This window comes from Leuresthes tenuis, unplaced genomic scaffold (genome assembly GCF_036924035.1).
Source record: "Leuresthes tenuis unplaced genomic scaffold, fLeuTen1.0.hap1 SCAF_1, whole genome shotgun sequence".
Taxonomy (NCBI): Eukaryota; Metazoa; Chordata; class Actinopteri; order Atheriniformes; family Atherinopsidae; genus Leuresthes; species Leuresthes tenuis.
The window spans coordinates 18,517,604-18,533,368 of record NW_027325355.1 but is presented as its reverse complement, the minus strand read 5'-3'; the positions used below and the strand labels follow the sequence as shown (position 1 = coordinate 18,533,368).

The window sequence follows — 15,765 nt, the reverse complement described above, 5'->3', positions numbered from 1 at the left end:
ACAGCCAAATACATAAACCTTCAAGGATGCATACTCAAGAGCAAGGAAGACAGTGAGCTGGGAGTTCAAAAGCAAATGTTTTCCTTCAGGAGGCGGTGGGGCTGAAAAGAAGGATATCTGCAGACTTAGTGTCGTAGGAGCCCGGGCACCTGCTACTGTATACCCGACTCCTGTCGACATTAATTGCTGCAAGCAAATAAAACCTCTTACTGTTCACTGATGGATTAGTGTCTGTTCCAAGGCCCCGCATAGATAAAAGACACTGAGCATCCTCCTGAGATTCCACTACATCCCTCCTTAACTGCAAAGTACGCTTATTGTCCATATTCCAGCAAGCTGTAGGCATTGTCTAGTAGGTCAATTTGCGTGGACTTTGCTATCATAAAAAGGATGATAAAAATGGAAATTGGTTGGCGAAGTGATGTAATACCACTGCAATACAGGATAAGTAACAAAGCAATGAATATTCCAGCTATGACTTATCAGCAGAAGTATGTCTTTGTGTGACTTGGTAGAATATGATAATAAATCAAAGTACAATTCACAGAAGTGGTGCTGCTCTGACTGCATCCCCTTCAGCTTCCTCTTCATCATGACAACAGTTTCAAACTGTCTACTGATTAAACCAGCTGCCAATAGACTACAGTCACTTTAAAATGTTGAAAATGTTGATGTATGTTACAAGGCATCTTACACAGTATGTTTTAAGATGTTTTCGTGCCACCAAAACAATATGCAAAAACATATCGTACTGGTTATTAGCTCTAATCTTACATGTATCTTGGTATACATCTGTACTGACAGAACGATTAAACATTCAAATCAGTTCATTTCTATACTATTAAACCCCTCCCTAGCCCCCACTTTGAGACCCTGAAGTACCTCAGCGGAGCAATAGCAGTATGCAACATGCTTTAACAACCGGTGGCTTATGGCTTCACTCTTGGCGCTACTTTGCAGCGCTCTATCCCCACCTGCCGTTGTGCGCCAGGAAGCTAGTGTGGGCACACTGCAAAAACAATCAACATCTCTCTCTGTCTGCTATTGAATCTTCAGTTGTTTTCTCAAACAAAGTGGGAAATTCACACCAAGGAGATAAGATAAGTCAGTCGTTGCAAGACTCTTCTGGATTACAGCCCGCTTTGCTTTATTATATTCAATCAGACACAGAAGCTCACAGTGGGAGGAAATATTTTGCTCTTTAAGAAATGTGTATCTTGTGCGTCTAAAGCTTGAGAAGAGGAATCTTTTTTCGCAGTGCACGGAGGGCTGCAGCGATGTGCATCACTGACCAGGACATAGTTAAGAAAGCACATAGGAGCCAAAATGCAGCAGCTGTATCAGCGCTTTCAATGTGACACACACGGGTGCGCGCACCACAGCGCACACAGGCGCTAGTTAACGGTAAAGTGCCACTCTGTCATCGCAAATATAGCTCCCATGTCCAAACTTTCACAGACGTCTCCGACTCAGAAGCCGCATCACAAAATCTTGCATTATCGTTATTACTCGGCGCTGAGGATACGGACACAGAGGGAAGATGTTTTAGCGCTATCTTCAATTTATAGTACTGCAAGACAGAGTGGACTGGAGAGAGTGAGAGGAAAAAAAATAAAAAGCAGGTGACCTAAACAAATACACCTCAGTGTCTTCTCTTAATATACGGGCTTATATCATTTGTTGTGTCAGTTTAAGTTGGGAAATGTTCAAACCAGATCGACCAGCTCTTTACAAATCAATATACCCAAACAACGCAGCATCAAAACGCTAATCTAAAACATTAAAGAAACTAAACACAAGGCATTGTAAAATAATGAGGAGAGCAGTTTTTTGTCCGTGGATCACAGAGTGTGTAGCTCAACCCTTAAAAAAGGAGCCCATCATAATCCCCCTTTTCAGTGAGAAAGCATTCTGGCCCCTGCAAGACGTGCTCCAACTACCAAACAACGTCCACTTAAACAATCCACCTCTCTCTGCTTCACTTCTCTCTGCCTGCCGCAGATCAAGATGGCACATAACTTGTCCACAAAGTCACCAAGCTTGCGAGCTTCCCACGCTCACGCTCGTATCCCTTACCTTGACTGCTGCAGACTAGCACTCCGAGGAGGTGGACCAGTTTGAGCATCATTTTCGGGCAGGTTTCGGGCTTCCGGACGATGCTTTCAGTTGCTGTAAAAAACGACGAGGGCGACACTCTGCTCCGTTCATCCGCCGTCCTGGGCTCCGCTGGCGACTGATCAGCCTCAGCTCCTTCCCTTCCCTTCCTTCCTATGCGCGCGCTCCCGCTAGAAGCTCGTCCTTGGTCGGCGCTGAGGACCCCCCCCCCCCCTCTAGCATCCCTCCTCTCCAAACTCACTGCTGGAAGCTGCTGGTGGTAAACAGACAAGAGAGGGGGAAATCAAGCCTAACGTGTTTTGCATGATGATTCTATTGGGGTTTTTTGTTTGTTTTTTACATTTGCAGGAAAGCTGGATGGGGAAGATCAGAAGGAGAAAATATTTTTAATCCCTAAAACTACAAATCCTTATCAGCAGGTGTGCAGCTAGGATTTCTGGTGGCCCTCTCTAACATTTGGTCGTCTTTCCAGCTGTAGACCCCTGTAATCCACCTCCTATAATCCCATTTAGCAGCTATAGCATATATTTATCCATTTTCGGGCAAACGGGAAAAATGTTTTCTTGCATAAATCATTCAAAAACACAGCAGACCTTATCCTTAACCTCTCTTCCAACAATATTTGGTTGTAAGAGGGTGAAATCAAGTGGAGCCATTATTTCTGAAAATTAAGTTTTATCTATTCCATAATTTAATTACTTCAAACCAGTTAAATTGGAAATTATCCTTAAGGTCTTAAGCCAATCAAGTGAAAAATAAGTGATTGGAGAGGCTTTGAAAAAAAAAAAGCCACAATAATGAAATTTAGCTTTAAGGCCAAAACTTCCATAATTCATTAATGAAAAAACCCAAAAAACATTTGGATTAGAGCTTTATGGTTTAGGGTTAGTCCTATGAACTGAGAAGCTTCTACATAAATTATTCTAAAACAACAAATGCCATGAGCTGGGAGGGTTCAGTGAGTTGGCACTGAATGACTCCAGGTCGATGAAGTCCATGCACAATGTTCAAATGCTCTAAAAACGTAAAAGTAACTTAAACTGATGGCATAGCTGAAGGACTGCGTCATTGAGGCGCAGTGTTTCATCAGTAACTAAATATCTTTGTGTGCATGTGTGTCAAATGATATAAATGAAATTTATAAAACTGCTTATATCCATGCAAGAACAAGATAAATATGGAAATAAAATGTACATGACTACACAGTGCGTGTGCATCTGTGGGCTTTTTTTTTCTGATTCTCCTATTATCCCTGTCAGTTTGAGTCAAAGGTTAACCACTACTAATGACTGGACATTATGTTAATTAGACCATCTATTAGCATCCTGTCAGATTAGGCTCAACCAACATGATGCTGGGTCAGAGGGCAAGAGGCTGAGAAAAATTGAGCTGGCTTTTAGCCCCTGGAGAACTTTTATATTCCTTATGATTCCATGCAACTACATCCGACCTAAGAATAGCCAGAAACCAAAGAAATGAAGAATGAGGTGCACCAAATAGGGAGACCTGCCATTCTAGTTTGGGATCAAATGTCAAGTGTTTTGCTTCCTTTCTAAATTTAAGTAAATAATGACAGAAAACAATTTTAAAGATTCTTAAGAACCTTACTTATTGGACATAGCTTTGTAGTTAGCTGTATGAAATAATTCAGCCACCCATTCACCTATCCATTAGCAAATTGTACAGTATCAAAATGCTCTGAGCCTGTCCTTTGGTGTCTTACCACATTTTCTTAACAACAAAGGCACAATTGTTTTGGATGATTTTGTCAAACTGCAATATTTTGAGGCTATGGACCTATGTATCGAACATATACGCTGACATGAAATTGGGATTGTTCTGTGCAGCTTTACACAGTTTAAGTAAGAACATACAAATGCACCGAACAATTCATGTTAAATCTTTCCAAAAAAAAAGTGGAAATGGATCAACAGACTACTGCAAACAAGTTAAACTGATTATTCCAACAGTTGAGGTTAAAACTCAAAGATAAAATATAAAAGGAAACAATAAGAACACATTCTAAAATATTGCATTAACTAAAAGAGCTGTGCTAATTAACAACACAATTTACAGTGTAAATAGATAATTTAATAATGAGCCTGAAAATCATAGCTAATCAATAAAATTAAAGTAACATTAAAATATGTAGAATGTAAAGGCCTTCCCCACTGAAATGAGGGGGACTGTGTATATAAGGTGCTGCAATTTCTACATGGTGCGACTGAAAGTATTAAAATTACTTTAAATTACAGTGTGGAATGTGCACATTTATTGCAATTGTTTGATTTAGAATTTTACATTGAGGAGCAAAGGGCAAACTCAATGTAAAATTTGACTTGTTTGCTACTGCCTGCATCGGCTACTGCTTTCTCTTCCATTTGCTCACAGCCGACTAGACTCTACAGAGTGATACAAAGAGCACCTATATATACCTGCATGCACCAAGTCGAATTACATCAGTCAAGTGAATTTGAGAGGAGAGGAGGTAGGTCTCAGGTCTGTCATCTACCATGTCACACACATTTTTGCAATGATTGGCAATCAACATGAGACCAATCACTGCTCAGAGCAGGGCAATGCTGCAGTTGAAGAGATGATGACTAAAAGACATTTATAATCTGATGCCAAAAAGAGGAAATGGAAAATAAGATAAGCCTCACTCGAAGGGGGGTATGTTGTCATAGTAAAAGTATAAACAATATACCAAAATCTAAAGGAAAACGTCTTTTGTAAAAATAGCTTGTAAATTGATAACCTGTTATCTGGCTCCAAAAATTTATTGACCTGAGTTGTTGAAGTTGTCAAACATAAAAAGTTCTGCTTTAAACCTAAATTTGACCAGTGGCAGTCCTGCTCTTTATGGTCCTCATTTCTGTTGTGTTACATGATTTTTTTGTACAGAACCCAAGACTCATGATTATAGAGGAGCGTGAAAGCGTTGGAAGGTCAGCTGACTGACAAATCAAGAGCTTTAACGTCATAACTCCTAACCACAAATGTCCAGCGCAGAGCCACCTCGACCACAAAGGCCACAGCAGACTGCTGATCCAGCAGTTCATCAGTTATTCTCAGGGACAACACCTCAAAATAAAACATAAAGACAACATAAAGACATAAGTTCACCAGTTCAGGGGCAGCTCGATGTTCACTAACTCTTGCCAACACTTTGAAAATTTGTTTGCGAAAATCTCAAACAGTTTGGTGACTAGAGAAGAACAAAGAGAGCTGGCTTTTGTCAAACATTACAGATTTCGCTGCTTTTCAAATGTACTGGTATCCAGAGGACAACAAAGCACAGTGGGGAAAAGTCTGGAAATGATCATTGGTACAGACTTCAGTTTGTCCTCAATCAATTTTTTTGCAGCATAATTTTTAACCACGTGGATCTGCTAGCTATCAGTTTCTGACATCAATCTTTTAATCATAAGAATCTGTGTTTTGGGAAGTTATGCAGTTTACCCAATAAAGTGTTTTGCATTGCAGTTATTCTGATGACAGCATAATGGCACCGCTGCCTTGGAAGAGGATGCTTTTTGAGTTTAGTGTGGTCATTATTTATTTTAGATGACTGATGTTGCACAAAAACTGGTGGGATAACTCCAAGAAAAAAAAACCCAGTGAAATAAGAAACACACCACAAATGTTTGTTGCCTGATGTGTAGGATCACGACTACTTTTTTTCTTGTATATAAATAAAATGTCTGAGATTGTACAAGAAATTCAACGGCAACCAATAAATTTATCATTGTCACATGAGAAAAAGTTACAGTTTTAAGTTGTTTTCAAACAACCATTTCCAGTTATTTTACAGTCCAGTTTTCATTGAAATAGATGGCATATATTCTGATAAAAGAGGTGCTAAATAAGGGCATTGCCTGACAAAAGCTTTGCTATTTTCATCTTTTTGTCATATTGTTAATATCCATTATACAGCTCAGTGTTATTTTATTGTGCTATCAAATGCAGCAGCGTCATGATCATATTCAGAACAGTGCCCAGGGGCACCACTTATTCAGGGTACTCCACCAGAATTATTATGCTACTTGATCCTACTAGGGTTCAGCACTCTGCCTCAGGACTCCCTGTCGCTTTGTCTCATTGTCTTGGTCACCTTTACTGAGGGGTACGAGTTGTAATTTCATCCTCTCTACTGACATGGGGAATCCAATTGGTTCATCAAGTAGAAGGAATGAACATAAAATATTAAGTCTAAAAAGTCTTGCTTTGGATAAACAACATTGCGTAAGGAAGTGGACGAGATATAATCTGAAGGTGTAGTTTTCATCTTATGAATGGATTACAACTTCAATCTTTTTGACCTTTTGTCTCCATGTCTGCTAGTGCGAACTCAAGCTCTGGTGACCTTTGGATTTTTTACCCAAGATACCTGGCCCACCCACATAACTCTTATCTTTATTTGGAGCTGATAATGCCTTTTACTGGCCCTGCTCATCTTTTTTTCTCCTCCAACCCCCCCCCCCCTGTCCTGTCCAGTATTATGGCCATGCTCATGTTGATGTGGAAAAGTCAGCTTTCCTCATATTGTTAGATGTAGTAAAACAGATTATGACTTGGTGTGCATGTATGTATCAGTAAAGTAACCTACAGTACATGGCTGTGAAAGGTAAAGAGTAACAATGTGAAATTGGTTATTGATATGGTAGAATAATGGTTATCTTAAGAACTTAAATCTAAAAGTGTATTCTTGTCGATCCCGATCTAATTTTTTTTTTTCTCTTTTAAAAGCTCTGACATGTGTCTTATCTCTCTGACAACCAGGAATTAGAAAAGGTGACTGAGTGACACTGCAACTTGATCTACTTAAAGTATCTCCAAGATTCACATTCACGGTATGAAACAAAATCAATTATGCACTTAACAGCAACAATTACGAAAAGAAGTTAAATAATTTCACATCCATGAAAATTGACAATTGCAGTAATGGAAGCACATCTCTGACAAGATCACTACTTTCAAAAGAAGAAGCCTGAAGTCTGACTTCCTTTAAAACTGGTCCAGTTAAAAGCAACAAGTTTAAATGCAAAGGCTGTAAACGTGGGAAATGTAAAAGTCTAAAGTCATTGTCTTGCATTCCTGATTCCGTCAGTGAAGTCTCACATCAGTTGCAATTGAACCATAATCTACCTATTCTTGTTCATAGACCCTCTGGATGATACAACATTTATAGCAGTGCATTCCTTCTGAATTGCAAAATACATTAAAGGAATGCCTACAAATGTAAAACACAACAACTCTGTATTATGAAGGTGGTGGAAAATGGTCCAAATGAACTTTTAAACTATATATACAGTATATTATTCTTATTTTAATTTTTGTTCACTTCAATGTTGGATTAGATTTAGGCACCAAAACTGTCTGGTTATGTTTATGCATAAAAAACAACTTCATTGGATCAGAAAAAGATGTGGTTTTCAAAAAAACAAAAGCAAAAGCCCTGTTCATTTAATGCACTTCCAGATAGAAAGGTTTCCACAGTGCCTTCCACTCTGAAAACTTTTACTTTCCTTGGCTTGCATCATGCAATGACTGTACAAGTTAACATACAGTATACAGGACCACAAACTCGTGATGTGCTGCATCCAGGCACAGAAGCAAAAGCAAGTGAAAACTGATCTTGTGTGAGTTTATGTTCCAAGAACTGTGTGGCAACATACTGGTAATGTGTCCTGTACTCAAGGGAGCAAAATCTGAGTGTGCAGCACATGCAGATTAGCACATTCAAGGTTCTCTTCTTCTTTGCTGGCAACGTATACACTGCATACAAAAAAGGGGCTCCTTATATACCAGCAACAAAATTATATCCTCTAAATCTGAAATCTCTATTTTTCTCTGTACTTTGCAACTCAACTGTCTAGTAATGCTAGACCCAACAACGAGGATTGTGCATGCCACATTCTGTCTGAAAGGGCTCAAATGCAGAAAACTATTTGTTCTTTTTCTTTTTACTGTTCATGTCTATTGCATCAATATTCATAAGAAAATGAAAAAAAATGAAAAAACATGATAGTCTATGAGCACTTTAGCAAATTTATGGCATAAAAGAAATTCACTGCTTGATTTCATTTTGTTGTTCATCTGCATGCAACCAGGTATTCATTAGACCGGGTTTCTGAAAGACACACAAAGGAAACTGGCTGCCACATGAAAAACACAAATCACGAACAAGCTTTTACACATGTCAAGTGCGGATTAATATCAAGAGGTTCAAAGGTAAAAACTGTGATTTCACAAGACTATGCACATCAAGTATGAGGAAGTAATGAAGTAACCTGACAATTTGAACATAGCCCGATTTGTAATGATTGATTCAAAGCCCATAAATAAAAGGAACACCCCGCTTCTATGTTCACAGCCACTTGTAATGATGTGGCAGCCGATGCTAGTTACAACCACATAACATTATAAGTGCTGCATTATGGCACTAAATATGTTGAACTCCAAGTTACTGTCACTCTGTAGGATTTTTACAAACCACATTGGTTGATATTACAGAAGGAGAACCACAAACATGCAGCTATAGCAGCACCCCAGTTATATAGTATAGTGTTGTATTTGGTAACAAAAACCTGTTCAATATCTTCCCTGTACCTATCACACAGGGACCTTAGGGACCATCGTGCAGAACAATGCTACATTAAAGCTGAAGTTAACCAATTGCCAGCCATTTTTAAATGGCTTGGACACAAACAAAAAGACATTCCTAACACAGATGTGGGAGCATTTTGTTCAAGTGGAAAAGACATGATGGTGGTGAGTAAAAGAAAGATTTGTGGCTCGATTGTCCAAGAAGTACAGCATTTTATCTAAAAAATAGGAAGACTGCTACATGCAGATCAGTGACCTGCGGTGACCAGAATTTACAACACTGTTTGTCTTTCCACACACAACACTAGCTGCTAGGCTATCATAAAAAATATGTATAACAGCGTTACACCCCTGAAAATTCCGAGAAAAATCTTGATTGATCCTCAGTCTCAAAGCAAAAACCAGGCAAAGCACATGGCAGCTCAAGAGGAAATGAGATCAATAAACCTTTTGAGCTTGTCACGACAGAGAGCTCTTATGGGACCAAAAAAACATGTTGAACATGTCTGCACTCTCTAGTGCTGTAGCATCCATCTGCAGCAAAGCCTAATAGGCATGTTATGGATTGATTCACATCTCATTATACTTCTAAAGTAAAGTGGGGTAACAGTACATGGTTAAGAGAAAATCTAAACTGTAAATTTACCATTTGTTTTTTTCTTCAATGTTAACTATACTTGAAAGAAATACTTTCATGAAAGTAATCTCTTGTTTTTGTTTATGTTTATGTCTAAAAAAAATCTACAGGAAGGAACAAGAGCTAATTCATGACTGAAGAGAAATTAACCAGCTAAACTCATACTGATGCTCGTCTACAGTCTATTGTACAGAAATCCTGCAGAACACAATGCCACATTGGGGTTTTTCATGCCAAAATCCACATCCTGCCAAGGGGAGCCTCGACTCATCACAAACCAAAGCTTGGTCAGGAGCCTTGTGGTAGTTTCTCAAGGCTGAAATGCTGGCCGAAAAAAATCCACTGCTTACAAAAAATTTCGCCAAAAGGCACATGGAAGAAAGTTTTCTGAATTTAGATTTATTTTTACTAAACTTAACCAAGTTGTTCCAATGCCTAAATCTAACCAATCTAGTGGTTCGAAGTGTAGAAAAATAAATAAATAACAGCCTCGCATGAGCCTCCAACTCAAATCGTCTGGGTAAAATTTAGTTTTATTCTACCAACAATCCTATGAATGTTAGCAGAGATATCTGCTACATTTCTGTATCTGGGTAATTTATGCCCACAAGCAGGGAATGTTTCTTTCTCTTTTTCTCAGCAAGGCAGCAAGTGCGGCACTAATTTTGTTCAGCAGAATACAATTGGATAGATGAAGGTTTTAACTCATTTAAGTGTATGTGCAGCCTATATGCGTCTGCTGCAGGCAGAGTATCTAGAATTTAAAAGTTACTCATAAACCCGTTTCAATAATTTGCAGAATAAAAACATCCCGGGTGTCACACTGTGTCTTGTTTACATACAAGAAGCAAAATAGTTTTCCATGTGACTCCTCACAACAATTACTTTGATGTTAGGGGTTGGGTGTTCTCACAATCTATGCATATTTCATAATAAAAGTAATAATAATGTACCATTCTTTTAATCTGATAACTAGCTGAGGCTTTTAGGGATGTGAACAAAGGTTGTTTTCCCCACAGTTGCTCTGTGTTCTCAGTTTCTTTGAAGGCACACAAAAACCTGCCTGGCAGGATATCTGCCTTTACTGAAAATACAAACCAACACATGTGCATTCAAACACACAATTTTCTCCTGTACATCTCATGTTATTTTGTCTTTTTTCATTCATTTCATTACATCTTCTCTGTTTCTTTAAGAACTTGATAGATTTTGATAAGTGTTCTTTTTTTTCCTGTCTGGTCTGAATAGAAGGACAATCTCACAGAACAAACATCTTTGTTTTCTCTTTTGCTACTCTCTAATGATTAGCAAACACTTGTAAAGATGGAAAGTCTGCTTTTAAAGACTTTTGGTATTGATTACTCAATCAAGTTCCTTTTTCCATGCTTTCAAAAATGGTCTACAACATTTTTATTTTTTTATTTCTGAGCACTTGGTTCCAGCCTCCTGTTAACATTTATTGGCAGAGCTTGCGAGATTAAATGGGGAATTAAACCATTTCTATCAACAACACATATCTATTCGTGTTCCTTTTCATTTCCAAGACTTGAAAGCAGGGGGCTCATACATTTAAGCACATGAAGTGGTGCTTGATTTGTAAAGTATAAACAAATTAAGTGAGAAAAACTTGTAGATTCAACTTATATTCATTACTATGTTAGTTGTTTTATCCTGCATAGACATACAGTGGGGCTAACTAGTCAGATTTAAAATAATCTGTAGTGTGTTTTAGACAATGATTTGTATGTGCTCAAGTTAACAATGATTGCCAGTAAAGTCTTAGTCAATATGTTCAAATGTTATGTTACAATGTTATGTCATATTTCGACAAGGATTTTTCTCTTGGAAAATATTAATTTGGTGTTCAGGTTCCTGAAAATAACCTGTTAACCTGTTGACCAGATTGTAACCTATGCAAGTCCTCATGTGCAATACAATTGAGTTGGGTCAATGTCAATTTGTCATCTGGAAGAAATATGAAAAGAATTTAGGCAAAATGACAGCACCAAAGAACAAATACTCTCATGGGTATTTTTCACAGATGTTTTTAAGTAATTTTGCTTTGAAACATTATATGGTAAAAGCTGACTGATTAAAAATTTTAATATATTTAGTTGAAGTAAGGCTTTAAAAACTATTTAGTTAAGGTTAGAAAAAATATCTTAAACTGAAATAAACACAGTAATAATGTATTACAACATATTCTATTCCTGGGTAACATGTTACAGATGTTCATGTTTATCAGCTCAAGTACAATTCTTTTGACTATTTCACTCATTTTAAAAGATAATGAACCAGTAAATCAAATGTAAATGTGATTTGGAGCTGTAAACCCTGTGACTGAGCTGATGAAAAACAATGGTGGTAGTAATCAGAACATTTGTATCAAACAACAATTTTAATAAACTTTGAGGAATGGAATGCTAATGTCCTCTGACCAACTCCCCCTTTTAAGGCCCTAATTCTTGAAGGTTGTCGGCAAAATAATGAGCTCATTTCCACATGTTGATCCATATGTTTATGCACAGGATGATATTCTTTCCTTTAACTAACATCATATTGCTGCTCAGAGGCTGTCTCTGCTTTTAACATGACTCCCTATACCTTGTCTGTTACTGCAGCTACAGCCAATGCCTCAGACTGCAGCTAGACACAACTATGATCTTCCACCATGCCTCAAAAGTGCGCTCCGTGGCAAGTGACAAATGATACTGTCTCTTCATTTCTCTCTGCAGCAATGGACAGCTCCTGTCTCCGATATCACCCCCACTCCCTCCCCTTCCCAACTCACTCTCTGAGCTGCTTGTCCACTTTTAAGAAGTGTTCAGAGACTGATTCTGACCTGAGGGTGAAGTTGGACTTTAATTAGAACTAAGCTTTACATTTTTGTCATTGCTTGGATTTGCTATGCCCATATGTTAGTTTAAGAACTAACTATAACTGTCAGATAAATTCATAAATGAAGTGCAATATCAAAATGAGAAATACTTAAAAGCTTCTTCTTTTTTTCTTTTTTTTTTACAACAATCCTCAAGACGATATAAGTGGAAATCTTAGCTTTTTTGCTGGTTCATACCATAGTGTTAGGCATCATACTGAGCTTTGGGCACCAGCTGCCACTTCTTAAAATGCATTGTTCTTACAGAAGACAAATCCTTTGAAAGAAAAGGTTTTGACTGATAATTACAAGAACATCATAAGTAAGTTACCACATAAAACAGAAATGATCTAATATCAAGCAGTAAATCCAAAGGCAAAAATGTTCACAAGTTGATCCATAAAATGATCTTCCTTGTGTTCTCTTATAGGGTCATATGCATCCATGCCTCTGTGATCCTTCTCTTTCGGACCTGAAGTGACCACCATCAGATATTTCTCAGTACTGCATATGGCAACAATGGTATGGTTAAGGCAAGGAGAAGATTGTGGCTTGATCAGACAGAATATAATTAGAGAGTGGTCGTGTAATGTAACAAAAATAACTTATGAAGGCTGAGGTATAAGAAAGGTTAAGCGTTCTGAGTAGCCTTGCCTTGGTATCTTGAATGGTAAAAATTAACGTAAAAGTATATGGATTAGGAAGAGCTGAGAGAGTTGCACACAGCCTGCAACATTCCCCCATGCAGCAGTCACAACATTGATTTACAACAGTCATCAATCAGCACTCCCCAAGTTGGAGAAGCTTTCACTTGTGGCTGACATAAAATGATATTATACTGGTAGGCCTGGGCTGGATTGAGCCCCTGGGACCTGGATGCAGCAGTGCTTTTTGCTTCCCTGCCTTTCTCCTCCACACTCCCAAAGCAGAAGTAGCAATAGGATGGGGATGAAACACAGTACCGAGGGAGCTGCCCCCTTCACGACCTGCTTCTGAAGCCATCGATATCACTCACAGGCTTCTACACGGGCTCATGGATCTTCCTGATTGAATTCCTCCTGTTCCTAACAGATCTGCTGGTGTTTGCTCGCTTGCTAGCAACAGGCAAGACATTATTCAAGAGAATGAGTCTTTACATGCATCATCCTGCCTTTTCTTTGGATGGATATCCACCTGATTGTGCAAGATCTAAAATAACTCAATTACTCTCATCTTCTTTTTTTTCTTTAAAAAACATCATTAATTTAGTTAGGAGTATCAGAAACTTTTAGCCTTCCCTGTTCAAAATGATGATCTACCTCTATTCACTCTATTTGCTTTGTGTCTGAGTGTGTGTGTATATTTGTGGGTTTGACAGGTATTGCCAGCACCCTTGATTTATTCCACAGTAAAACACTTGTTATGCAAAGCACTTATTAAAGCGTCAGCAGGGAGGATCGATAAACCATTCTTTACGACAACAGCTTAAGAAAACCTGGTCACGCAGATACAGCGTGCAGTGGTTTACCGTGATATACACCATCGTAGGGTCAAAATTAATTTACTGATGTGAATGTGAGAAACGCCACGCCAATAAAACAGCAGGGGGAAACTATTATGAATCAGCTTGCCTGGCTGTCTGTAACCGTAAATACTAAAAACATCATTAGAGGCTTAGAAGGGAAACATCAATTAAAACGATTATTAGCAATGGAGATCTACAGGACTGCAGAGGTACAAACAAAAGAGCTCAAGGGATTCTAATGAATGCCAGCAAAGACTGCTTGTGAACAACATTTGAGAGACAAGCACATAAATGTGTGTTTATAGGGGAAAGAGAAAAGAGTGATGGATGTATCCCACACAATCTGCCCTCCATGGTTAACACAGAGTAAGCATATTTCAGTGTTTTTTTTTTTGAATAGAAAAAATTACCAGGCATAATAGGTTCAAAGTTGTCTTTAAGAGAGATTATAATATTATAATATTTATTACAGAATTATTACTAATCTCTATGAACATATCAAAATGTGATTGTGCAGCATCTGTGCAAGGAGCAAGATTATCAGTACTAGAAGATTTGTTATCAGAAGGGCATTGACCAATAATGTTTGGGCAGGCTTTGATTGCATGCCTACAAACATGCTGTGAGAAGAGTATGAGTGCTCATTCATATGGTGTTTTTTTCTGAAGAAAATAAGTTTTTTATTAAATATTTCTTATTTCTGTAAAAACATCACATGAATCCTTGTTTTATGACAACCCAGCATTACTTCCTTTTCTTTATGTTGTTTATTTGTCAGCGTACTACAGGTTTAAAACTCTTTCAATCGTGCACCAAACAGTGGTCCGATTCTCTCATAAGCTTGTCACAACAGCAATTGACATAGTGCAGGGAGGTTGTAATGTAGTTACTTCTAGCCCTAAACAGTTTGAGGTGACAACGAATTAGAAAAGTAAAGAATCGTGGGTGGAAAGGGAAGTGAAAAAAAAATAAAGAACAACGGAAAACATTAGGTAGGATGAGAGTTGAACTGGAGATCTGTCACAGAAACCGTCCTACCCCCCACTGAGCACTGATTTCAGCAAATGAGCATGGTTTGGGAGGAAATCAATTAATCAAGCAATCAATCAATCAACATTAATTTATATAGCACCTTACAACAACCAGAGATTGACCAAAGTGCTTCACAATTCCAGAAGTAGATTTAAAAGTAGATTACAATAACACATGAAGTATTGAAATGAAGTATTGTTTTACCAGTGCTGACGCATTGGCTACTTATCAAAGAAGTATTTAGAAATGGACGCTACACGTGGAATACCTTTTGCTGTGATGATGAGCTCCATCATCTTCAAGCTGATTCAGTGTCATGGGGAACTAATGCAAAATGGTTTGGTTTATCAATAATTTCCAAATTTCCAGAATTTTCTCCCACTCTGCACTAATGCACAAAGCTGTCAGTGACTTCAGCCTTTTGTTAAAATTTTAAAAAAGAAAAGGAAGAAGCCTTAACAAGGCTGTCACAAACACCAAACCCAACATTTTGTCACTGGAAAAACATAAAGGTGTAAGTCAAAAGAAAAATGGGCCTCATACACTAATATCTTTATTAGTTCTTAAGTTATTCTAAAGAAATTTCTAAAGAAAACCGAGTTGGATTTATGAATGTGCTCTTAGATCGCAAAATTGTTCACATTTTTACTTGTTGTTTGATGAATGCCAATCTCCTCATTGATAGGACAATGCTCATAAAAAGGGCTTGAGACTGAAGAGCCATGTGCAAACACATCCAGCGTTCTTTTAAGATGCCTATGGTGCGCTTCATTGTGGAGTGAGTGCTTGCATACATCTAATTAAATCAAACCTGATGACTCTGAGGGTTGGTCATTGGTGTTAATAACCAGGGGGCCACAGCATATCTTTGATCTCCGAATAAAACAAATCATAATAAAAAGCCACTGTTGTAGAAAATTTTATTCATTGAAAGATTTCGTCTGCTCGCATTTGGTATTATTTGGCCAAATTTAGTTGTCTTGAGTTCAA

At 38.0% G+C, this 15,765-nt stretch overlaps 1 protein-coding gene across 3 annotated transcripts in view; it reads right to left on the bottom strand.

Annotated features, from left to right (window-relative positions):
• The window catches only part of LOC140311331 (neural cell adhesion molecule 2-like), a 281,107-nt gene extending 278,852 nt beyond the window's left edge, over positions 1 to 2,255 (bottom strand). For all 3 annotated transcript variants that reach the window (XM_072388877.1, XM_072388747.1, XM_072388807.1), the window contains exon 1: positions 2,077 to 2,255. In XM_072388877.1, coding sequence (XP_072244978.1) covers positions 2,077 to 2,128 — 52 coding nt within the window. In that variant the 5' untranslated portion in view covers positions 2,129 to 2,255. The remainder of the gene's footprint in view (positions 1 to 2,076) is intronic.
• Positions 2,256 to 15,765: the final 13,510 nt, after the last annotated feature.